This window comes from Chiloscyllium punctatum, chromosome 44 (genome assembly GCF_047496795.1).
Source record: "Chiloscyllium punctatum isolate Juve2018m chromosome 44, sChiPun1.3, whole genome shotgun sequence".
In the NCBI taxonomy this organism is placed as follows: Eukaryota; Metazoa; Chordata; class Chondrichthyes; order Orectolobiformes; family Hemiscylliidae; genus Chiloscyllium; species Chiloscyllium punctatum.
The window spans coordinates 17,987,442-18,011,658 of record NC_092782.1 but is presented as its reverse complement, the minus strand read 5'-3'; the positions used below and the strand labels follow the sequence as shown (position 1 = coordinate 18,011,658).

General features: G+C 44.4%; 1 protein-coding gene across 1 annotated transcript in view; it reads left to right on the top strand.

Moving 5' to 3' along the window:
* Positions 1–24,217, top strand: part of LOC140466600 (uncharacterized) — a 154,513-nt gene that overhangs the window by 24,325 nt on the left and 105,971 nt on the right. Inside the window, exons 5-8 of the mRNA XM_072562051.1 lie at positions 14,656–14,718; positions 17,574–17,621; positions 17,778–17,877; positions 19,969–20,190. Coding sequence (XP_072418152.1) covers positions 14,656–14,718; positions 17,574–17,621; positions 17,778–17,877; positions 19,969–20,190 — 433 coding nt within the window. The remainder of the gene's footprint in view (positions 1–14,655; positions 14,719–17,573; positions 17,622–17,777; positions 17,878–19,968; positions 20,191–24,217) is intronic.

Sequence of the window (24,217 nt, the reverse complement as noted above, 5' to 3'; positions counted from 1 at the left end):
CTCATTACCACTCGCCCCATAATCATTCTTTCTGTGTACAGACACCTTCTGGGCTGCTGGGTGTATCCAATGTTATACTTACGTATGGAATGATCTGACAACTTTTAAAATTTATTTGTGGGATGTGGATGTTGCTGGCCAGCTAGTATTTATTGCCCATCCCCAGTTGCCCCTGAGAAGGCTGTGGTGAGCTACCTTCTTGAAATGCTGTGGGTTGATCTAAAATGCCCCTCAGGGAGGGAATTCCAGCATTTTGACCCAGTGACAGTGAAGGTATGGCAATATATTTCCAATTCAGTGAAGGTATGGCTTGAAGGGGAACTTGGAGCTGGTGTTCCCATGTATCTGCTGCCCTTGTCCTTCTAGATGGAAGTGGTTGTGGGTTTGAAAGCTGCTGTCTGAGGATCTTTGATGAATTCTGCAGTGCATCTTGTAGAGAATGCAGTTTGCTGCCATTGAGCATGGGTGGTGGAGGGATTGGATGTTTGTGAATATGATGCCTTTGTCCTAGATAATGTCAAGTTTCTTGACTGTTGATGGAGCTGCACCCATCCAGGCAGGTGGAGAGTATTCCATCGCACTCCTGACTTGTGCCTTGTAGCTGGTGAGAGAAAGTGAGCACTGCAGATGTTGGAGGAATCAGAGTCGAAAAGTGTGGCACTGGAAAAGCACAGCAGTGAGGCAGCATCTGAGGAGCAGGCGAGTCAACATTTTGGGCATAGGTCCTTCATCGGGAATGTCTTGTAGTTGGTGGACTGGCTTTGGGGAGTCAGGAGGTGAGTTACTTGCCACAGTATTCCTAACCTCTGACATGCTCTTGCAGACACTATGTTTATGTAGTGAATTTAGTTGAGTTTCTGGTCAATGATAACCCCCACTATGTTGATAGTGGGGGATTCAGCAATGGCAACACCATTGAATGTCAAGGGACAATGGTTAAGTCTCCTGTTTGTGATGGTCATAGCCTGGCATTTGTGTGGTGGGAAATCCAATCCCTGATTCCCAGCTTAATTCCATGAATTTGAAAGGATAAACATCCCTTTTGCCCTTAAAACAAGATTAATGCTCAATTTTTAAAACTCAACTCATTCTCAGAACCTGAACTTGGGTAAACAAGGTTCTTATCAGTCATGAGAAAGTGGTGATGGTCCCTCCCATTGTAGTGGTGATGGTCCCTCCCATTGTAGTGGTGATGGTCCCTCCCAATGCAGTGGTGATGGTCCCTCCCAATGCAGTGGTGATGGTCCCTCCCATTGCAGTGGTGATGGTCCCTCCCAATGCAGTGGTGATGGTTCCTCCCATTGTAGTGGTGATGGTCCCTCCCAATGCAGTGGTGATGGTCCCTCCCAATGCAGTGGTGATGGTCCCTCCCATTGCAGTGGTGATGGTCCCTCCCAATGCAGTGGTGATGGTTCCTCCCATTGTAGTGGTGATGGTCCCTCCCATTGTAGTGGTGATGGTCCCTCCCATTGCAGTGGTGATGGTCCCTCCCAATGCAGTGGTGATGGTCCCTCCCATTGCAGTGGTGATGGCCCCTCCCATTGCAGTGATGATGGTCCCTCCCATTGCAGTGGTGATGGTCCCTCCCATTGCAGTGGTGATGGTCCCTCCCATTGTAGTGGTGATGGTCCCTCCCATTGTAGTGGTGATGGTTCCTCCCATTGCAGTGATGATGGTCCCTCCCATTGCAGTGGTGATGGTCCCTCCCATTGCAGTAGTGATGGGGGCCTCACATTGCAGTATTGGAGCCTGTGTATGATTTGATTTCACACTGTCAGTTTGAGGTCTTTACAGACCAGTTGAGGAGAAGGCAAATTCAAGAACTGTCTTAAGTAGTAGCGTTTAGGTAACAGTCCAGCATACATTGAGCTTTATAGAATCCCTACAGTGTGGAATCATGCCCTTTGGCCCAAGTCCACACCAACCCTCTGAAGAGTAACTCATCCAGACCCATTTCCCTACCCTATTATCCTATATTTTCCCCTGACTAATGCACCTAACCTGCACATCGCTGAACACTATGGGCAATTTAGCATTGCCAATTCACCTGACCTGCACATCTTTGGACTGTGGGAGGAAACTGGAGCACCCGGAGGAAACCCACACAGACACGAGCAGAATGTGCACACTCCACACAGACAGTCGCCTGAGGCTGGAATCAAACCCGGGTTCCTGGTGCTGTCGCATTCTCTTGGAAAGTGTTTCACTGCAAAACCTATTGAGTTTTCTCACCATACTTTACCAAAGTAATGGCCTTTTGTGGTTTGGTGGTAATATCCCTCCCTCTGAGCCAAGAGGCCCAGGTTAAAATCACGACTGCTCCAGAGGTGGGTAATAACATCTCTGAACAGGTTGATTAGAAAACGCCATCTTACTAAACTTGCCTCATTAACTGTCACTCATGTCTGATTCTATGGCAGTCTTACCAAGCACTGTTGGTGGAATAACCAGATATCTGCTGAAAGATTGGCGTCTCTTGCTCCTGAGCCATCTTTAAAAGCTTGTTATTGGTGTGCACAGGCACTGTCAGTCCTTCTGCACCAGACATGGAAGACAAGGGAACATTTGTGCCTATTATATGGCCTATTACCTGGAAGTCCTTCTGAATGGGATGGAAGGCACAAGACCTGACCAATGCCCAGAGTCTAGATGGGAGTGGTGTTGGATAAGCACAGCAGGTCAGGCAGCATTCAAGGAGCAGGAAAATTGACGTTTTGGGCAAAAGCCCTTCATCAGGAATGCCCAGCCTGGTCTGACACTGCCACCCGGGTCAATGCAGTCTCAACGTCTGGAGGAATGGCAAGTGCTGTAGGAAGAAACTCAATGCCCTTCTCCACTCTGCCATTGTAAGTGACACCATCTTCTTCCCGATACCTCACACCTCACTCCCTGTGACTGCACCCATGTCCCACCAAGGCACTATGGCTGTCATTATTATCCACAACATCTTTCCTCACTCACTCTCACCCGGCCTGACCCTGCACAAATCACTAACCCTGCATCAACAGTAATCGATGTACCATTCACTTGCATCTCCCCAAATTTCTGCCTCTCCCTCTCTCAATCCCAGAGGAAGGGAGCCTACAACAGGGCAGAAAGAATAATGATGGTTGAGGAGCTGCCCTCCATTCAGCTCCTCACCATTTACAAGGAGAGCACCCTGACCTTAACTGCTCCAAGTGCCTGCCTGACTGCATCCAAGGCTGGTGTCAGAGACTGCCCTTGATTTATGTCCTGGAGCCTCTGAGTGAAGGCTATCCCCCTTGACTTGACTGAGGCTTGCTGACAACAATGACAAACTTCCTTGCTTTGTGTCTGAACTACCCAGCAAGACTTGTCAGAAGTAATATAATCTTGGTGTCTCTGGCTGAGGGAGCAATGCAAGGCAACCAGACAGGCTCAGAGTGAGTGAGTGCTATGAGAGTGAGTGAAAAGCCGGGAGATGCAGCTTGGTCCAGTCTGTGAGCTGGGTGTGCGTCCCTGAGCACATGGTAGAGCATACCATAGAGAGTTACTGGGGCAGCCTGAAAAGTATAGCCAGGAACGGATTGTAGATTGGAGATGATGTGCCATTAGGGTTCTTAGAGGTTGGCACATGTTGGATGACAATGTCCATGGACATGGGGTGCATGTGGCTGGTGCTCATGGAGCAGGTTCTGAAGTTGGCACATGATGTTCAACTTGGAGATCCTTTGGAACAAGCAGTGGTCTGGAGTCACAAGGTATCCACTCTGACCTCCATCAAGACTTCTCACCTGTTTGGCATTTTAGAATGGTTAGAAGCTTATTGCATGCATTGTGCCATTAGTAAAGTAAATAAAAAGCTAGAATTCCTCTGAACATAAAGGATGTAGTGAGTTGTTCCTGACATCAAGGTGGCCCTCCCTGGAATTCTCACATGATTAGAAACAAAGAAACATAGAAGATAGGAGCAGGATGAGATCATTTAGCCCTTTCAGCCTCTCTGTCATTCATCATCATGGTTGATCGGCCAACTTAGTAGCTTAATCCTGCTTTCTCCCCCATAACCTTTGATCCCATTTATCCAAAGTACTCTTATCTAGCCGCTTCTTGAATACATTCACTATTTTTGCATCAACCAATTCCAGTGGTAATGAATTCCACAGGCTGACCATTCTTTGGCTGAAGAAATATTTCCTCATCTCTATTCTAAATAGTCCAAGCCGAATTCTCTGACTGTGACCCCTGGTTCTGGACACACCTACCATCGGGAACATCTACCCTGTCTAGTCCTATTAGAATTTTATAAGTCTCTATGTGATTCCTACTTTCTACTGCATCTCTACTTTCTGCGCAGGCTGAGTGAAGCCCACCTCTCATCCCCCATCCTCACTACATTCTACAGAGAGTCCATTGAGAGTACTCTGAGCTGCTGCATCACTGCCTGGTTTAGGAATTGCACCATCTTGGATTGTAAGACTCGACAACGGATAATGAGGACAGCTGAGAGGATCATTGGGGTCTCTCTTCCCTCCATTACAGATTTTTACTCCATGCGCTGCATCCGAAAGACCCCACACACCCCTCACTCAAACTTTTCTCCCACCTGCATATGACAGAAGATACCAGAGCATTTGGTCTCTCACAGCTAGACTGTGCAACAGTTTCTTCCCCCGAGCTATCAAGCTCCTTAACACTCTATGATCGGACTCTTTCCCATCTGGAATTCTTTGCATGACTTTGAACTGCTGCTAAAAAGGTGTCTGTTATTTATCATTTTTCTGTTACACTGTAACTTGTGTGTTTTGCACTTCTTCTGCACTTTATGTCATGTACAATTGTGTAGTTTGCATTAACTATGTAATACCCTCAGTCCAGGAGGAACGCGCTCTCGTTTTTACTGTATCAGTTATATACGGTAGAAATGACAAAAACTACTCTGGATCCCCCGATTCATCTGAACTTCAGTGAAAACAATCCTAACCTAGTCGGTCTGTCCTCTTATGTCAGTTCCACCATCCCTGGAAACAGCCTGGTAAACCTTCACTGCACTCCCTTAAGAGCAAGAGCATCCTTCCTCAGAAAAGGAGGTCAAAATTGCACACACTATTTATTCCAGCTGTGGCCTCACCAAAACCCTGAATAACTGCAATAACACATCACTGCTCCTGTACTTGAAACCCCTCCCAGTGAAGGCCAACATACCATTTCCCTTCTTTCCCACCTGCTGCAGCTGCATGCTTACCTTCAGCGACTGGTGCACAAGGACACCCCGGTCCCACTGCACACCCCCCTCTCCCAATTTATGGCCATTCAAGTAGTTATCTGCCTTCTTGTATTTACTTCCAAAGTGACTAACCTCCCATTTATCCAAATTATATTGAATCTGCCATTGATTTGCCCATTCACTCAACCTGTCCAGGTCATGCTGGAGGGTCTCTGCATCCTCATCCCAGTTCACCCTCCCACCCAACTGCAAACTTTGAGTTGTTACATTTTGTTCTCTCATACAAATCATTAATATATATTGTGAATAGCTGGGGTCCTAGCACCAATCCCTGTGGCACCCCACTAGTTACTGCCTACCAATTTTGAAAATGACCCATTAGTTCCTATTCTTTGTTTTCTCTTTGTAAACTAGCTTTCTATCCATCTGAATACACTTCCCTTGAGCTTTAATATTGCCCAATAATCTCTTCTGTAGGACTTTGTCCAACACATTTTGAAAGTCCAAATATACCGCATCAACCAATTCCCCCTTGTCCACTCTACTAGTTACATCTTCATAGAATTCCAACTGATTTGTTAAACATGATCTCCCCTTCATACATCCATGCTGACTCTGTCTGATCCTGCCACTGTTTTCTAAATGCTCTGCTATAATATCCTTGATAATGGATTTGAGGATTTTCCCCACTACTGATGTTAGGTTTACTGGTCTGTAATTCCGTGTTTTCTCTCTACTTCCCTTTTTGAATATTGGAGTGACATTAGTTAACCTTCAATCTGTACAGACTGTTCCAGAGTCTGTAGAATCCTGGAAGATGACCCCCAATGCATCCATTATTTCTAGAGTCACTTCTAGAGACACTCCCCTCTGACACTAGGGATTTATTCGCCTTCAATCCCATTAATTTTCCCAGCACCATTTCTCTACTAATATTGATCTCCCTCAGTTCTTCCCTCTCACTAAATCTTGTGTTCTCCAACATTTCTGGAATCTGATTTGTCTCCTCTTTTGTGAAGACAGAATCAACGTATATATTCAATTGCTCAGCCATTTCTTTGTCTCCTATTATACCTGCCCCCATTTCTGTCTGTAGGGGACCTACATTTGTCTTTACCAATTTCTTTCTCTTTACGTACCTATAGAAACTCTTAGTGTCAGTTTTTATGTTCGCTGTAACCTTACTTTCACACTGTATTTTCCCCTTCTTGATCAATCCCTTGGTCCTTCTTTGCTGAATTAGATTAGATTACTTACAGTGTGGAAACAGGCCCTTCGGCCCAACAAGTCCACACCGCCCCGCCGAAGCGTAACCCACCCATACCCCTACATCTACATCTACCCCTACCACTACGGGTAATTTAACATGGCCAATTCACCTGACCTGCACATCTTTGGACTGTGGGAGGAAACCGGAGCACCCGGAGGAAACCCACGCAGACACGGGGAGAACGTGCAAACTCCACACAGACAGTGGCCTGAGGCGGGAATTGAACCCGGGTCTCTGGCGCTGTGAGGCAGCAGTGCTAACCACTGTGCCACCATGCCGCCCTAAATTCTAAACTGCTCCGAATCCTCAGACCTATTATTTTTCTTGGCCAATCTGTATGCTTCTTCCTTGGATCAGATACTATCTCTACTTTCCTTTGTAAGCCATGGATTGGCCATCTTACCCATTTTGCTTTTAGGCCAGCCAGTTGTTGCAGATCCTCCATGCGTTCCTTGAATGTTTGCCATTGTCTATCCATTGTCATCCCTTCAAGTAACTCTCCCCAGATTATCAAAGCCAACTCACGCCTCATATCTTCTTAGTTTTCTTTGTTAAGATTCAGCACCCTAGTCTCCAAATCAACTACCTCACTCTCAAACTTGCCATAGTCCATATCACTCAGACCCTATTCTGTTAGATTAGGTAAGGACTAAACTGTCTACTTTGTGTGTTCAGGTTCATGGTGCTCCTTATGTATCTTCCAGAGAGTCTTCCTCCAGCGTGTCTTCCTGGAATGATCCCTCTCGTCTCACATTTCAGAGTATTCGAACTGACCCACACTGTGGTATTTATGTTCAGTGATGTGCAGCTCAGTGACATTATCATGATGTTGCTCCAGGGTCTCAATGCAACATTGTGATTGAAATCCTCCAACCCAGGGAGCAGCAGTTTGATTGGTGTTATTTTGTTCTGTAGCAGCTTTGACATAACTGTTGATGCAAGAGAAGACACTGGAGTTGCTGGTATTTAATATGAATCATTCACACATGCTGTTGTAGGATGGAAATTATGAGGACACTGACCACAATCTTTCAATCCTCCTTAGATAAATGGGTGCAACCTCAGTGCAGGAGGATTATACAAACACCCAAAATAGAAGCAGGAGGAGGCCAAAATGAGATTGTGGCTGATCTGATTGAGGACTCTTTCCCACCCTCCTACCTACCCTCGATAACCTTTGACTCACTTGATAATCAGGAATCCATGCAACTTCGCCTTAAAAGTATTCTATGCCTCTACCCCCACCCCCGACCCCCGCTCTTTAGGAAAAGGAACTTCAAAGGCTCACGACTCGCTGAGAGAAAAAAAAATCTCCTCATTCCCAATTTAAATGGGAGACCTCCCCCCCCACCGACCCCTTAATTATGCTGATCTCCTAGATCTTAGGATTCCCCCATCTTCATTTAACTAAAATAGAATGCTGGACAAGCATGATCAGCACAGGTGTGTTGTCAGTAAACCATTTTTGAGATTTTCAAGGACGTAACACGGATAGAGGATGAGGGCAGTGAGGTTGATGTTGTGTATGTAGATTTCCTGAACCTGATTCACAGAGCACCACCGAACATGTTTGTTAGTAACACTGAAACCTGTGGGATTACCATAAAACATAGCTGCCCGCACAACACATGCTGAGCAGCAGAGCGAGATCTTCAGAACCAGATCTAAGTTACTGCTCAGGCAGCGCAGGCAGTGGCAAGGAAGGGATGAAGATTGAAGAACCTAAAGGTGACATCTTCAGCAGGGAAGAATACACCAATGAATAGGAAAAGCATTTCAGAGCTGGAGAGTTAGCTCACTCTCAGGAGACAGAACATTATTAATATACTGCATTGCATACACTGCACTGCATTTTGTCATATCGAAGGCTCTTTTTCAAAGAATGTGGTTTCAAAATTTGAATACTGCCCAAAAGAAAAGCTTTGAGCACTTCAATTATTTTTTTTTTGGGGGGGGGGGAGGAGAGAGAGCAGAGGGGAGGAGGAGTGGAGGAGGAGGAGTGGGGAGAGAAGAACTGGAGCAGCAGCTCTGGTCCTGAGGCTATGGGTCTGTAATGGTGAAGCAAGTTGAGTGAGAGACTAGACATACATTAATACATTTTGGGGTTTTGTGTGCTTTCTGACCCGCGATAGGGTTTAAGATTAGCCTTAACTCTGTCACACTTGATCAAAAGCAGAATTTACATGACTCCAGGTTCATTTGAAATCTCAAGCTTTTGAGCCCCTTTGTCAGGTGAAGTGGCGTCATGTGACTTCTGACCTTGTCCACCTCTGACCCAGACTAGCACCTCCACATTATGACACTCAGACCAAGACACTACAAGATGTGGAACCTAATGGAGCAAAATTTCAGGCAACTAAGCATGGGATATTAGCAGAATGAAAAATAAGCTGATTAACATTGTTGATGACAGTTTGGAAACAGTTTTTACAGCACAGCTACTTCCTGCCTTTACTCCAAATTCATAACACTCATGGTCTCTGGTCACATATCAACCTAGTTTTGAAAAAGCCTTAAACAAAAAGAAAGACAAAATGAGAAAGAAATCAGTAGATCTGGCAGCACTGGCAGTGACAGAAAAACAATGTTTTGAATCCTATGAGACACTTTTTCAGAAATGAAATTCTGCGAATCTTTTCCTGCACTTGTGCTTTTATTTTGGATTTCCAGTATCCACAATATTTTGCCTTTTTTGAAAAAAAAGCTACACCTGGCTATTTGATAAACAAGTTCATAGTTGAACATGAGCAGTAATTGCCCTTGAGTTTAGAAAGTGTTTTTTGTGCTGTAAAACATCCGATTAATTTATAGTGACTCACTTTCAAGTGACTGATATTTTAGTTAACATAATAGCTAGAGTCAACCTTCAAAAGTAAATATTTGTGGTCTCATCTCCCCATACAAACATACATTATCAACCCATATGCATTGACATACTTGAATCTTGCAACTGTAACGTGCAAACTCCACACAGACAGTCGCCTGAGGCGGGAATTGAACCCGGGTCTCTTGCGCTGTGAGGCAGCAGTGCTAGCCACTGTGCCACCGTACCGCCCCTTTATCTGTGAAAGATAAGTGAGTGGGCAAGGATATAGATATAGATATAGATAAGGGATATAGATAATGCATTACAAGGCATTGTTATTTTGAGTCAGAGATCAGAGGTGAGCAAACAGTTAGCAGAGGCTCCATGTGGGAAAAAAATAAATATTAACTAGGAGAAAATGAGGATGGTTCATGCTGGAGATCAGAGTCGATAAGTGTGGTGCTGGAAAAGCACAGCCGGTCAGGCATCATTCGAGGAGCAGGAGAGTCGATGTTTCAAGCATAAGCTCTTCATCCTGATGAACTCCTACCCTTCGGATGCTGCCTGACTGGCTGTGCTTTTCCAACACCACACATTTTGACTCAAGAATGAATATTAACCCAAGATCGCAGATCCCGTGGATCTCACAAAGCCAGTAATTAAAGTGAGAACTTCTGACAGATGTAAAATGTAAGCAGACCTGTTCTAACAGGAACTGTAAGTTTTGGAGACTTTATTCAGGAAAAGTAGATATCCTTCATAAGAGCCATGATGCAAGCAGGAATAATTTATTTGAACCATAAGGGGCAGGAATTATTCTGTAAAACTGTGATTATAGTGGGATTTATTTAATAGATTGAGCCACTATAAAGGCAGAAATCCTTCAATTTTTACATCCAAAATTATGGAACTCTTCTAACAATGGGAAGGCAGGGATCATTCAATTTAGGCGCAAAACGTAGGAAAATCCTCCAAAATGTTGGTAAAGAGTAGACAAAGTACAATTAATGTGAAAGAAGTCTTTTAATCAAGCTAAATATAGAATCACATTAGGAAAACATGAAATCAGAAATAACTTTGATAGGAATACTTAATTTCAGAGATGGGCCAAAATAGAGGATTGAATTTGATACCTTGGAGAAAATACTTTTCAAGATATAGAAAATTAACCACTAAATAAGAAGCTGAACAAGTAAATACACTTCAATACACAATTAAGAGTATAAACTGCATTGTAGCTCACCAAGAGGTTAAAAAAAAGCAGATACTTTTGAAAAAGCACTGAAACTCTTTGACAATTGCTTCACCCTCAGAACCAATAAAATATTTGAGAAAAACAGGTTTTCAAAGTTTGGGAGAAACAGGTTTTAATAGAAGCATTCAGCACCCAGAGAATCCATAGATAATGTCATTAGTGATCTTTATAGAGTGCATAAATGCAACATGGTGACTTCCAATGAAAGTGGTCAATCTCACATTTTTCGACATTATATTCTGTCTGTCACATTTTTGCCCACTCATTTAACCTTGCTATAAATCTTTGCAGATTCCTCCTCAATCCTTACTTTCCTACTTTGTGTCACCAGCAAGTTGCGCATCAAATCCATTGGCCCCTTTATCTAAGTCATTAATATAAATTGTTCATAGTTGAGGTGCCCAGCACTAACCTCTGTGGCACACCACTTGCCACTTACTGTGAAACTGAAAGTGACTAATTTACATAGATGATTTAGAGTTGGGGACCATGTATGGTGTGTCAAACTTTCAGGTGACACTAAGATGAGTGGTGGAGTGTGCAGAGGACACTGAAGGTCTACAGAGGGATTAGATTAGATTAGATTACTTACAGTGTGGAAACAGGCCCTTTGGCCCAACAAGTCCAAACCGACCCGCCGAAGCGCAACCCACCCATACCCCTACATTTACCCCTTACCTAACACTATGGGCACTTTAGCATGGCCAATTCACCTGACCTGCACATCTTTGGACTGTGGGAGAAAACCGGAGCACCTGGAGGAAACCCACGCAGACACGGGGAGAACGTGCAAACTCCACACAGACAGTCGCCTGAGGCGGGAATTGAACCCGGGTCTCTTGCGCTGTGAGGCAGCAGTGCTAGCCACTGTGCCACCGTACCGCCCCTTTATCTGTGAAAGATAAGTGAGTGGGCAAGGATATAGATATAGATATAGATAAGGGATATAGATAAGTGAGTGGGCAAGGATCTGGCAGATGGAGTACAATGTTGGCAAATGTGAGGTCATTCACTTTGGTAGGAATAACTGCAAAATGGACTATTATTTAAATGGTAAAAAATGCAGCATGCTGTTGTGCAGAGGGACCTTGTGCATGAATCACAAAAGGTTAGTTTGCAGGTTCAACAGGAAATTAAGAAGGCCAATGGGGGAATATTTGTCCTTCATTGCTAGAGGGATGGAGTTTAAAAATAGGGAGGTTATGTTGTAGCTGTGTAGGATGCTGGTGAGGCCACACCTGGAGTACTGTGTACAGTTTTGGTCTCCTTATTTGAGAAAGGATGTACTGCCACTGGACGGGGTGCAGAAGAGGTTCACTAGGTTGATTCTGAAATTGAGAGGGTTATCTTATGAAGATGGACTGGTCTTATACGCATTGAAATTTAGAAGAATGAGAGAGGATCTTATAGAAACATATCAAATTATGAAGGGAATAGATAAGGTGGAAGCAGGGAGGTTGTCTCCACTGGTGGGTGAAACGACAACTAGGGGGCACGGCCTAAAAACAAAAGGGAGCAGATTTAGGATCGAGTTGAGGAGGAACTTCTTCACCCAAAGTTGTTGTGAATCTGTGGAATGCCCTGCCCTGTGAAGCAGTTGAGGCTACCTCATTGAATGTTTTTAAGGCAAAGACAGATAGATTTTTAAACAGAAAGGGAATTGAGGGTTATGGTGTGCAGGTGGGTAAGTGGAGCTGAGTCCCTAAAAAGATCAGCCATGACCTTATTGAATGGTGTAGCAGGTTTGATAGGCCAGATGGCCTACTCCTGTTCCTGTTTCCTCACGTTCTTATGTCTACTTTCTGTTTGCTTTTAGCTAACCAAACTTCTATCCTTGCTATTGTGTTACATCAATGAACTCTTATTTTTCTTGGTAATGTTTGATATGAAACATTGTTAAATATCTTCTGGAATTTAAATTGCACCACATCCACAAGTTCTCCTTCATTCACTTTGCTTGTTACTTTCCCAAAAAACTCAACTATGACTTTCCTTTCACAAAACCATGTTGACTCTGTTTAGAGTCCTAGAGTTATAGAGATGTACAGCACAGAAACAGACCCTTCAGTCCAACTTGTGCATGCCAACCAGATATCCTAAATTAATCTAGTCCCATTTGCCAGCAGTTGGGCCTTAACCCTTCCTATTCATATACCCCCATCCAGGTGCCTTTTAAATGCTGTAATTGTAGCAGCCTCCACCACTTCCTCTGGCAGCTCATTTCATACATGCACCACCCTCTGTGTGAAAAAGTTGCCCCTTAGGTCCTTTTTAAATTTTTCCCCTCTCACCTTAAACCTATGCCTCCTAGTTCTGGATTCCCCCACCCCAAAGAAGAGACCTTGGCAATTCACCCTATCCATGCCCCTTGTGGTTGTATAAACCTCAATAAGATTACCCCTCAGCCTCTGATGCTTCAGAGAAAACAGCCCAGCCTATTCAGCCTCTCCCTACAGTTCAAACCCTCCAACCCTGGCATCATCCTTGTAAATCTTTTCTGAACCCTTTCAAGTTTCACAACAGGGAGGCCAGAGTTGAATGCAGCATTCCGAAAGTGGCCTAACCAATGTCCTGTACAGCCAACCCCTGTACTCAATGCAATGACCAATAAACTGCATGATTGCATTGAGGCTTTCAGCTTAACAAAATAGGGTGCCAAGTGGTTAGCACTGCTGTCTCATAGCACCAGGTACACAGGTTCGATTCTAGCTTCCGGCAACTGTCTATGTGGAGTTTGCATATTCTCCCTCTGCCTACGTGCATTTCTGTTGGGTGCTCTGGTTTTGTCCCACAATCTAAAGCTGTACAGATTAAGTGGGTTGGCCATGCTAAATTGCCTGTTAGTGTGCTGGTTAGGTGGATTAGTCATGGTAAATGCAGGGTTTTGGTGGAATGCTGTTTGGAGCATTGGTGTAGATTTGATGGGTCATATGGCCTCTTTCTGCACTGTAGGGATTCTAGGAAATATTTGACATTGTTGTTACAATTACCTAAGTATGTGAAAAGTTTTGTTTGTGAGCAGTACAGTCAGATCATAACAACAAGGACATACATATCTTAGGTTGTTACTCAGAGACATACAAGGCTATGACTGCATAGGAGGTACACAAAAGCAAGGTCAATGTTAGATTGAAATCAGAGAGGTCCATTCAGCAGTCTAGAACAGCAGGGAAGAAGTTGTTCTTGAAACTGTTGGTGCCTGTGTCCAAGCTTCTACATCTTCTGCCTGATGGAAGAGGTTGGCAGAGAGTATTACTGGGGTGGGAGGGGTCTTTGATGATGTTGGTAGTCTTTCCATGGCAACGAGACGTGTAAATAGAGTCCATGGATGGGAGTTTGGCTTCCATGATCATCTGGGCTGTGCACACAGTTTTCTGTAGTTTCTTAAATATGCCAGCATTTTTCCATGACAGATGTTAAACTAACTAACCTGTAGTTTCCTGTTATTGACCTGAGATACTCCACCTTTTCCTATGTTCCTGCTTTTGCTAACTATCAGGTACTGTTAAATATTCAGGTGCTTATCCCTATAAATCTTACTGAACACCTTTCATCCACTGTGAATCTAATTGTTGCTTACCTGTAGTTAGAAAGAAAAGTAAAATTACTTTTAATTAAAAGGAATCATGTGCCTTGTATTCGCAAGGCCAGCCAGGTTAATAATTTGCAAAAATCACCATTCGTGACTTTTTTAAAAAATTCACATGTTGCTGTGTGTTGATGTCCCTCTCCTAAAAGATTGACAAAGCAGTTCAAAGTTTATAGGAACAGACAGCTAAGTGGAGTTGAGCCCACAGTCAGATCAGCCATGATCTTACTGAATCATAGAACAGACTTGAGGGGACGAATGGCCTAGTAATAATTCAGACAATGCAGCATCCTCTGAAGCCTGCACTCGAGTGTCAATCTAGATTTTGTGCTGAAGTCTCCAGGCTGAGGCACATGTCTGTATTGATCAGAGGTGAGGGAGCTAGCAACTGAACGGACAAGTACTGAGTCAATGAATGGAGAAAGGCAGAGATGGGAGGGACATTGAGGGACGAAAGGGTAAGTTGTTTGTTTTCCACGCTGGTCATATGATCAATTTTTATAAACAACACAATGAATTGAAATGTTCTTTTCTGTCACTGTTTCAGAAGTGAAGAAAACAAAAAAAGCTCAGGAACATGATACATCTAGCAAATCGAGCCCTTTACATGGTAAAGATACCTTCTTTCCATTATAGAATCATAAAATCCCTGCAGTGTGGAAGCAGGCTTGTTGGTGCATTGGGTCCACAGTGACCATTCGAAGAGCATCCCACCCACACCCACCCCACCACCCTGTCCCCCTGCACCCAGAGGAAACGCACACAGACATGGAGAGAATGTGCAAATTCCACACAGACAGTGGGTGGAATCGGGCCCCTGTCGCTGTGAGGCAGCAATGCTATCAGAAAGTGCCTCTGTTAAGCTGTGTTCTGGTAATCTGACTGGTATTTTTACATATACACAGCCGTTGCATTTATATAGCAATCATAACAATAGATAACCAATGAGTTACTTTGGTGTTGTGAAATATAAGCATCCATTGTACTCACAGTGAAATTTCTTTAACTAGAAATGAGCTGAAAGACCTATTGAATGGTTTACTCAATGTGTGAGTTGAGGAAACAATGTCCAAGAACCAGCAGATTCCCTATTGCTGTGTTTTTAACACCCACTAGTGAGGACTGATGGGTGAGTGCTGAATCAGAGGACTCAGCTTAAAAATACAGGGTAGACCATTTAGGAGAGAGATGAGGAGAAGCTTCTTCACCCAGAGAGTGGTGGCTGTGTGGAATGCTCTGCCCCAGAGGGCAGTGGAGGCCCAGTCTCTGGATTTATATAAGAAAGAGTTGGATAGAGCTCTCAAGGATAGTGGAATCAAGGGTTATGGAGATAAGGCAGGAACAGGATACTGATTAAGGATGATCAGCCATGATCATATTGAATGGTGGTGCAGGCTGGAAGGGCAGAATGGTCTACTCCTGCATCTATTGTCTATTATCTATTGACTGCAGGTGCTGGAGAGTCAGAGTTGATAAAGTGCTGTGCTGGAAAAGGCACAGCAGGTCAGGTAGCAAGAGAGTCAACATTTCAGGCATAACCTTTCATCAAGGCTGGGGAGAGGGAAGGGGGCTGAGAAATAAATAGGGGGAGGGGGCTGTGGTTAGGGGAAAGGTAGATGGGATGGCGATAGGTAGGCGAAGGTGGGAGGTGATTGTGATAGGTCGGTGGGGAGGGTGGAGCAGATCGGTGGGAAGGAAGATGGACAGGTAGGTCAGGTCAAGAGGGCGGTGCTGAGTTGGAGTGTTGGATCTGGGATGGGGTGGGGAGAGGGGAGATTTGGAAACTGGTGAAATCAATGTTGAGGCAATGTGGTTGTAGGCTCCCAAGGCAGAAGATGTTCTTCCTCCAGTTTGCGAGAGGCCATGTTTAGGTGGTAGAGCAGGCCCAGAATGGACATGTCATCGGGGGAGAGTAGGAGGGGATGACCACTGGAAGGTGGGGTTGGTTGGGGCACACAGACTAGAGATGTTCCCTGACCCATTCCGCAAGTTTGTGCTTAGTCTCTCCGAAGTGGAGGAGACCACATTAAGAGCAACAGATACAAGTAAAGGTCTGCTGGATTTGGAATGATCCTTTGGGGCCTTGGATGGAGGTGAGGGTGGAGATGTGGGCGCAGGTTTTCATTGAATCATAGAATCCCTACAGTGTGGAAACTGGCCAGTTTGGCCCAACAAGTTCACACCAACCCTCGGAAAAGTATCCCACCCAGACCCAATCCCCTACTTTATTACTCTACATTTACCCCTAACTAACCCACCTAACCTACACATCCCTGAACACTATGGGCAATTTAGCGTGGCCAATTCACCTAACCTGCACATCTTTGGACTGTGGGAGGAAACTGGAGCACCCGGAGGAAACCCACACAGACAAGGGGAGAATGTGCAAACTCCACACAGACAGTTACCTGAGGCGGGAATTGAACCCAAGTCCCTGGTACTTTGAGGCAGCAGTGCTAACCACTGAGTCACCATGGGGACAGGGGAAAGTACCAGGTGTGGAGAGAGGATTGTTGGGGAGTGTGGACTTAATGAGGGAGTCATGGAGGGAATGGTCCCTGCAGAACACAGATAGGGGTGGAAAGGAAATTATGTATTTGGTGGTGGTATCTGACTGCAGGTGGCAAAATGGCAGAGGATAATACGCTGGATGTGGAGATTAGTGGGGGGGGGGGGGAATGTGAGATCCGGGCAGTCTATCCCTGTTGTGGTTGGGGGCGAGGGAGGGATTCGAGTGTGGCGGTGTGGGAAATGGAGATGGGATTGAGGGCATTTTTGATTATAGGGGAGGGAAAACAAAAGGCAGAAGACCCTCCTCTTGCCCTGCAGAGATTAGGGCCCCAAGTATAAATAAATGGAGTTTTCTTTGATTGTTTTGACTCTGTTTCTAAGCCAGGCAGAGTGAGAGTTTGATCGATTGTCAGGTGGGTGGGCAGTCAACAACTGGTGAGTGTAGAGAAGGGAGGAGAGAGAGAGAGAGAGATGGGAAAGGCCCGAATGGTGGGAGAAAGGGTGAGGTTTGAGGTCAGAGGGAGGTCAGAATATGTGGGAGAGGTGGAATGGGTGTGACCAGTTGTGGGAGTTGGTCACGTGGATAGACAACCAGCAGGAAAATGGATGTGGCAGTTCTTTGGCTTTTGGCTTTCCAGAAGACCTGGGTAGTCTTGGTTACATTTAAATAAATGATAAATATTCATGAATGAACTAGCCCAAATTGCAGGCCAATCACTTTTCATCCTAGCTCAGATTTGAAACTTCCAGTTGTTCCCCAGCCTTATGGGAGAGAAGATTCTGGAATTCCACTATTCTTTAGGTGTTGAGTGTTTCCAGATATTACTCCCGATTGACCTCAGTCTAAGTTTAAGGTTTCACTGCCTCGTTCTCATGAATAAGTAGCAATGAGATAAATGTACCAATAATCCAGAAAGCACTTGGTTTGAAATTTTGCTTCTGTTTAATTTCTAGGGTACACAATAAATTTCTCAATCTCATCGAAAGTCTACCTGGATCAAGGTAAGGCATTTTTGTTAAGGATAGAGAAAAATTGTAAAATCCTTTTAGTTCTGAATCAATGAAGCAGAATAAGCAATAATCCATGTCAGTGCCTGAATATGATCCATTAATATTTGCTGTCACTGCATTAATTACCTACCTTTGGTTGTTTGCTAGGGTGGATTACTAAAACATATGATGAAACCATTGCAAAACTGAACTGGAGGGAGATATACACCCTGATGTTGGAGAAACTTCAAGCTGAAAATGCAAAGATGTAAATTTTTTTTAAAAATCATTTCTTGATATTTCAGTGTGCTCAGGGTAATCAAATCCTTGCAGTAATTGAGCTTGATAAAGTTGCCAAGGAGAAATTGTGAATTGCTGAAAGAAGACATTATTGGTCAAAGCTCTTAATCTTGCACTCATCAAAACAAAAACCCACATTTATACAGGATGAGAGGAGAGCTCTGATTTGTTAGTAAATTGTGTCCTTTTTCAGCAGTACTCAAAGATAAGCTGTTTTCCGCTGTAGCTGAGTAGTCAGACACACACACAATGTTAGGGATGCTATGAGAGACTAAATCTCATTCAAGCGTCATAAGGGATTACGATTCTTCACTTTAGATGACTTGGCCTTCACATTTCCTCAAAAACTGCTCCATCTCAGTCTGCCTCAATATTGCTCATGCCCTAGTGTTCCACCTTCTTTTTCTGGGACTTGGCTCCCTTGGTCTCTTGGATACTGCCCTCCAGCATTTACTCACAGGCACAACTGTATTCTTAAACAAACAGTGAACTTCACCGAACACATATTGTCCCAGATTTGTTTCTACTTTAACTCAGTTGCGCAAAATAAATATGATGCGTTGGTTTTCAAAACTTGTTCCCTGCTGGTCTGAGTTATTGTTTGTGGGCGGCACGGTGGCACAGTGGTTAGCACTGCTGCCTCACAGCACCAGAGACCCGGGTTCAATTCCCGCCTCAGGCAACTGTCTGTGTGGAGTTTGCACGTTCTCCCCGTGTCTGCGTGGGTTTCCTCCGGGTGCTCCGGTTTCCTCCCACAGTCCAAAGATGTGCAGGTCAGGTGAATTGGCCATGCTAAATTGCCCGTAGTGTTAGGTAAGGGGTAGATGTAGGGGTATGGGTGGGTTGCGCTTCGGCGGGTCGGTGTGGACTTGTTGGGCCGAAGGGCCTGTTTCCACACTGTAAGTAATCTAATCTAATCTAAAACTTCTTCTGAACCCTCATGGCTCCCAAGACTTGGCTCCTAAGCCCTCACCATGCAGAGATATACAGGGTCCATTCTAGGATTTCCCTGAGTCCCAATTATACAGAACCAAACGATGGTTCAGTTGCCCCATATTAGTTGGGCACAGGTTTCTTTTGAGTCCTTTGCTGAACATGAGCCTTCACTAAATACAGCTCTTTGAGTGCTGTCGGACTTTACTGTGCCCCAAATGCACATAATCCGCATGGTTCAGTGGCCTTTGGCAGCACTGCCTACCATGGCATCTGCCTGTCTTTCTCTGTCTCTCGCATGCACCACACGCTGAATGCTACAATGTTCACCAAATGCTGGCTCCTGCTCTACAGCTTATTATAGCAAAATAAAGATAATTTCTGTTCATGTCTATATTTCTAACATGATTGCTTTTCACTCTCCAGCACCTCAGTATGTTGCTCTGCTTTGAATCTGCCAGGCAAATGAATTTATTTCCCTCAATAGCCATCTTTTCAGTACTGCTTCCAGGTCGAGGGGTTGCCAGGTCATATGGACCAGTATTTGTCATTATCCAAAAACTTATAATTGAGCTCTTCAGATTTGAAGCAAATTGTTAAAAATCATTTTTCAAACTTTCTTAAAAAAAATTACAGATTCCTCAGAGTTTTCAGAGAAATTTGACATTTTCCTTTTTGTACTGCTTTGGGGTTAAAGGTACCAGGACCAAGTTTCTGCACCAGGTCCAAATGATTTTTAGTGTACCTGCACGGTGGCACAGTGGTTAGCACTGCTGCCTCACAGCGCCAGAGACCTGGGTTCAACTCCCGACTCAGGCGACTGACTGTGTGGAGTTTGCATGTTCTCCCCGTGTCTGCGTGGGTTTCCTCCGGGTGCTCCGGTTTCCTCCCACAGTCCAAAGATGTGCAGGTTAGGGTGAATTGGCCATGCTAAATTGCCCGTAGTGTTAGGTAAGGGGTAAACGTAAGGGTATGGGTGGGTTGCGCTTCGGCGGGTCGGTGTGGACTTGTTGGGCCGAAGGGCCTGTTTCCACACTGTAAAGTAATCTAATCTAATCTAATTATTAATTATTCAAACCCTTCCCCTACGACCCCTAACTAATGTTTTCCTCTGCTTTCTATTCAGCAATTTTGAAAAGGCAATGATGATGAAATATGGATTTGACAAGCCAGTGATTCTGCTGCATTATGAAGAGGCCAAAATCGAACCGAGGTTCAGGAAATACTTGGCAATGCCAGAGATGCCACTTGTAAAGGATGGGAAACCTATCATTCCAAATTTGAAAGTGGAGAACCCTGCATTAAGTAAGCTGCATTATGCATTGAATGATGGGTCGGCCATCATTTAGTATCCTTCAGACATTGAGACAGATGTCTTTATCCATGACTCAGTAACACAGAGCTAAGTGTTTTGGGCAAGATGTTTAGAGTTAACAAAGGAAGGAACAAGGTGATATGATTGATATGTTGGCAAAAGTGAGTTGTTGATCAGCTACAGCTCAACGTTCACTCTCCTCTCTGGAATTGTATGTTGTAAGGAATCTGTCTACTGTAAGATTAGACTAGATTCCCTACAGTGTGGAAACAGGCCCTTCTGCCCAATCAGTCCACACCAACCCTCTGAAGAGTAACCCACCCAGACCCATTTCCCCTCTGATTAATGCACCTAACACTATAGGCAATTTGGCATGACCAATTCACCTGACCTGCACATCTTTGGACTGTGGAAGGAAACAGGAGCGAACATGGAGAGAATGTGCAAACTCCACACAGTGACCCGAGGCTGGAATCAAACCTGGGACCCTGGTGCTGTGAGGCAGCAGTGCTAACCACTGAGCCACTGTGCCACCAACAGATCTGTCTGTTGTAAGGGGTCTGCCTGCTGTAAGGGGGGCTGCTTGTTGTAAGGGGTTCCCACAAAGTGAGTTTGAAACCTCAACCAATTGATTTGCTGTGAGGATAAAGCTATTTGGAAACTCAAATCTTCAGCAGGGCATTCCTTCCGACTAAAATGGTCAGACAGTGGAGATTTGAGGCGGATTTTACTGCAGCTGTCCTGCAGGTGATCAGTTAAAATTTTGCAGATAATCTGGGTGGGAGAGTGATGGTGAGAGGAGGGGGGGATGCCATGAGTGTGACGTATAGAAAGAGGGGAGGGTGGCTGGAGAAGAATTGCACTGAAACCTCTGATTGTGTTTTACTCCCAATCTCCCAGTCCTTACGCTGTTGACACCTCAGCGCTACCTCATGCCACCTCCCTCAGCACCTCCCCTGGTGCTGGTAGGTCACACTGTCTGACATCCGGCACTGGATAAAATCATAAATGTTAAATAGGATGGAAACAGGCCCTTTGGCCCAGTTCGTCCCTAAACTGAATTAGCCCCATTTGCCTCCATTGGCACACATCCCTCCAAACCTACATGTTCTTTAGTTTAATATTGGGCAGACTGAAGTCATTAGCTCATCTTAATCACAAATTGCTTTCACTAATCACCGACTCCATCCCTCTCACTGACAGCTTCCTGAAGCTGATCCAGACGGTTCACAATGTATAAATAGGAGCAGAGATCGAGCCCCCAGAGTTCAAGGTCACGGCCAATCTGTTTGTATTTTGAATTCCACATGCCCATCCATCTCTGATAACCTCAGATCCCCTGCCTGATCCCCTGCCTAACAAGAATCTATGCACCTCCACCTTAAAAATATTCAGTGACCCTCAACTCCACTGTGCCCTGAGGCAAAGCGTTCCAAAGTCATACAGCCCTCTGAGAAAAGATCTCCTCAGCAATTGTAAAACAGTGCCCCCTAGTTCTGGACTCACCCACAAGAGGAAATAATCTTTCCACGTCTACGTTGATTGGTATCTTATAAACTTCAATCAGTTATCACTTATTCCCCTAACCTCAAGTGGAAAGAAGTCCATCATCGTAACACAACCCATTCATTCCAGACATCAACCTGTGAACTACCTCAAACACATTTACAACCTGTCTCAAATAAGGAGATCAAAACTGCTCACAGTTTCTGAGATGTGGACTCACCACTGCCCTGTACAGCTGAGTTATTAATCACACAACACCAGGTTATAGTCCAACAGGTTTGTTTGGAAGCACTAGCTTTCAGAACGCTGCTCCTTTGTCAGGTAACTCGTGGGACAGGATCATAAGACACAGAATTTATGGCAAAAGATCACAGTGTCATGCAACTGAAATGATACGTTGAACAAACCTAAGTTGCTGTTAAGTCTTTCATCTTTTAGAATGGGTTGCAAGTTTCAGTTCATTAATATGTAAATCCCAGAACTTCTTTTAAATCACATTCTCCAGATAACTTAAGATTTTGTCAGAAAAAGGTGACATCTCAGCTCAGACAAAACATTAAAGGTGTGAGGTTAAAGTCTGTTTTGTATCCCAATCTTGAGTCAGACTGGTTCTATTTCCAAAGTAAGAATTTATAAAATGCTATGAGGATTGATTGCCTGCATTGACTGCTTGCAGATTGTGCACTTTTTGAGCAAAAATAGAATGAAAATACAATTCTGCAAATGCAAAATCTCCCCATAGACGTGTGTTTGTTTGCATGTGAGGGGAGAGAGAGAGTGAATGTATGTGTGTAAGTGTGAGTGCATGTGAGAGAGTGTGTGTTTGCATGTGTGTATGCTTGGTAGAATGTGTGTGTGAGTGTGACAGAGGGTAAGCCTGTGGGAGGGTGAGTGCATGGGTGTGAGTGTTGGGGGTGTATGTATGTGTGTCTGAGAGAGAACGTGTGTATGAGAGAGGGTCTGCATGAGTGTATGCGTATGTAAAAGTGTGTGTGCATGCACCAACTGTATAACTGAAGCATGACAACTTACCTTTAACTTCAATTCATCTCAATAAAAGATAGCATTCCATTAGCCTTCCTGATGACATGCTGTGTGTGTTTACTAACCCTTTAAGACTCATGCACTAGACCATCTAAGTCCCTCTGCACCTTGTGCTCCATCTAAATAACACCTCTGCTTTTTCACTCTTCCTGCCAAAATGAACAACTTCACATTTTCCCACATTACGCACTATCAGGCAGATTTTTTGCTGACTCACTCAATTTCCTTCCTTCCTTGTCACAGCATTTTAAAAATTTACTGGACAATAACTCACTTCCCCAAATTTACTTCCTTTGAATTACTCACTGCAAGATTCCTGACCTCTGACCTGCTTTTTGTAACCATTGTATTTATTACAGTGAGTCCAGTTGAGCTTCTGGTCAATGGTAACCATCAGGATGTTGATAGTGGGTAAATTAGAGTTGGCAACACCATTAAATATAATTTTAATGCACTTTTGGGATATGGGCTTCACTGGCTGGCCAGCATTTAAATCTCATCTCTAGTTGCCCCTTGAGAAGGTGGTCAGCTGCCTTCTTGAATAACTGCAGTCCATGTGCTATAGGTAGACCCACAATGCCCTTAGGTAAGGAATCCCAGGATTTAGACCCAACGACAGTGAAGGAATAATGTTATATTTCCAAGACAGGAAGGTGAGTGGCTCGGAGGGGATCTTGAAGGTAATGGTGTTCCCATGTATCTGCTGCTTTTGTCCATCTAGATGGAAGTGGTCATGGGTTTGGAAGGTGCTGTCTGAGGATCTTTGGTGAATTTCTGCAGAGTATCTTGTAGACAGTAAACACTGCTGCTACTAAGCGTTGGTGGTGGAGAGAGTGGATGTTTGTGATGTGGTGCCATGTGGGCTGTTTTGTCCAGAGGGGGTCAAGCTTCTTGAGTGTTGTTGGAGCTGTACTCATCCAGGCAAATGCAGAGCATTCCATCACACTGCTGACTTGTGCCTTGTAGGTGATGGACAGGCTTTAGGAAGTCAGGAGGTGAGTTACTCACTGAGTATTCCAAGCCTCTGACCAGCTCTTGTAGCCACTGTATTTATGTGGTGAGCCCAGTTGAGATTCTGGTCAATGATAATCCCTAGGATATTGATAGTGATGATAATATGGGATGGTGATTAGATTGTCTCAACCAGGTCTTTGCCTAGTGTTTGTGTGGTGTGAATGTTTCTTGCCACATGTCAGCCCAAGCCTGGATATTGTCGAGATCTTGTAACATTGGAATGTGGACTGCTTCAATATCCAAGGTGTCATGAATGGTGCTCAACATTGTGCAATCATCAGCGAACATCCCTACTTCTGACCTTATGATGAAGGGAAGATCATTGATGAAGCAGCTGAAGATGGTTGGTCCTAAGACTCTACCCTGAGGAACTCCTGCAGAGATGTCCTGGAGCTGAGATGACTGACCTCCAACAACCACAGCCATCTTCCTATGTGTCAGGAATGACTCCAACCAGTAGAGAGTTTGCCTCCTGATACCCATTGATTCCAGTTGA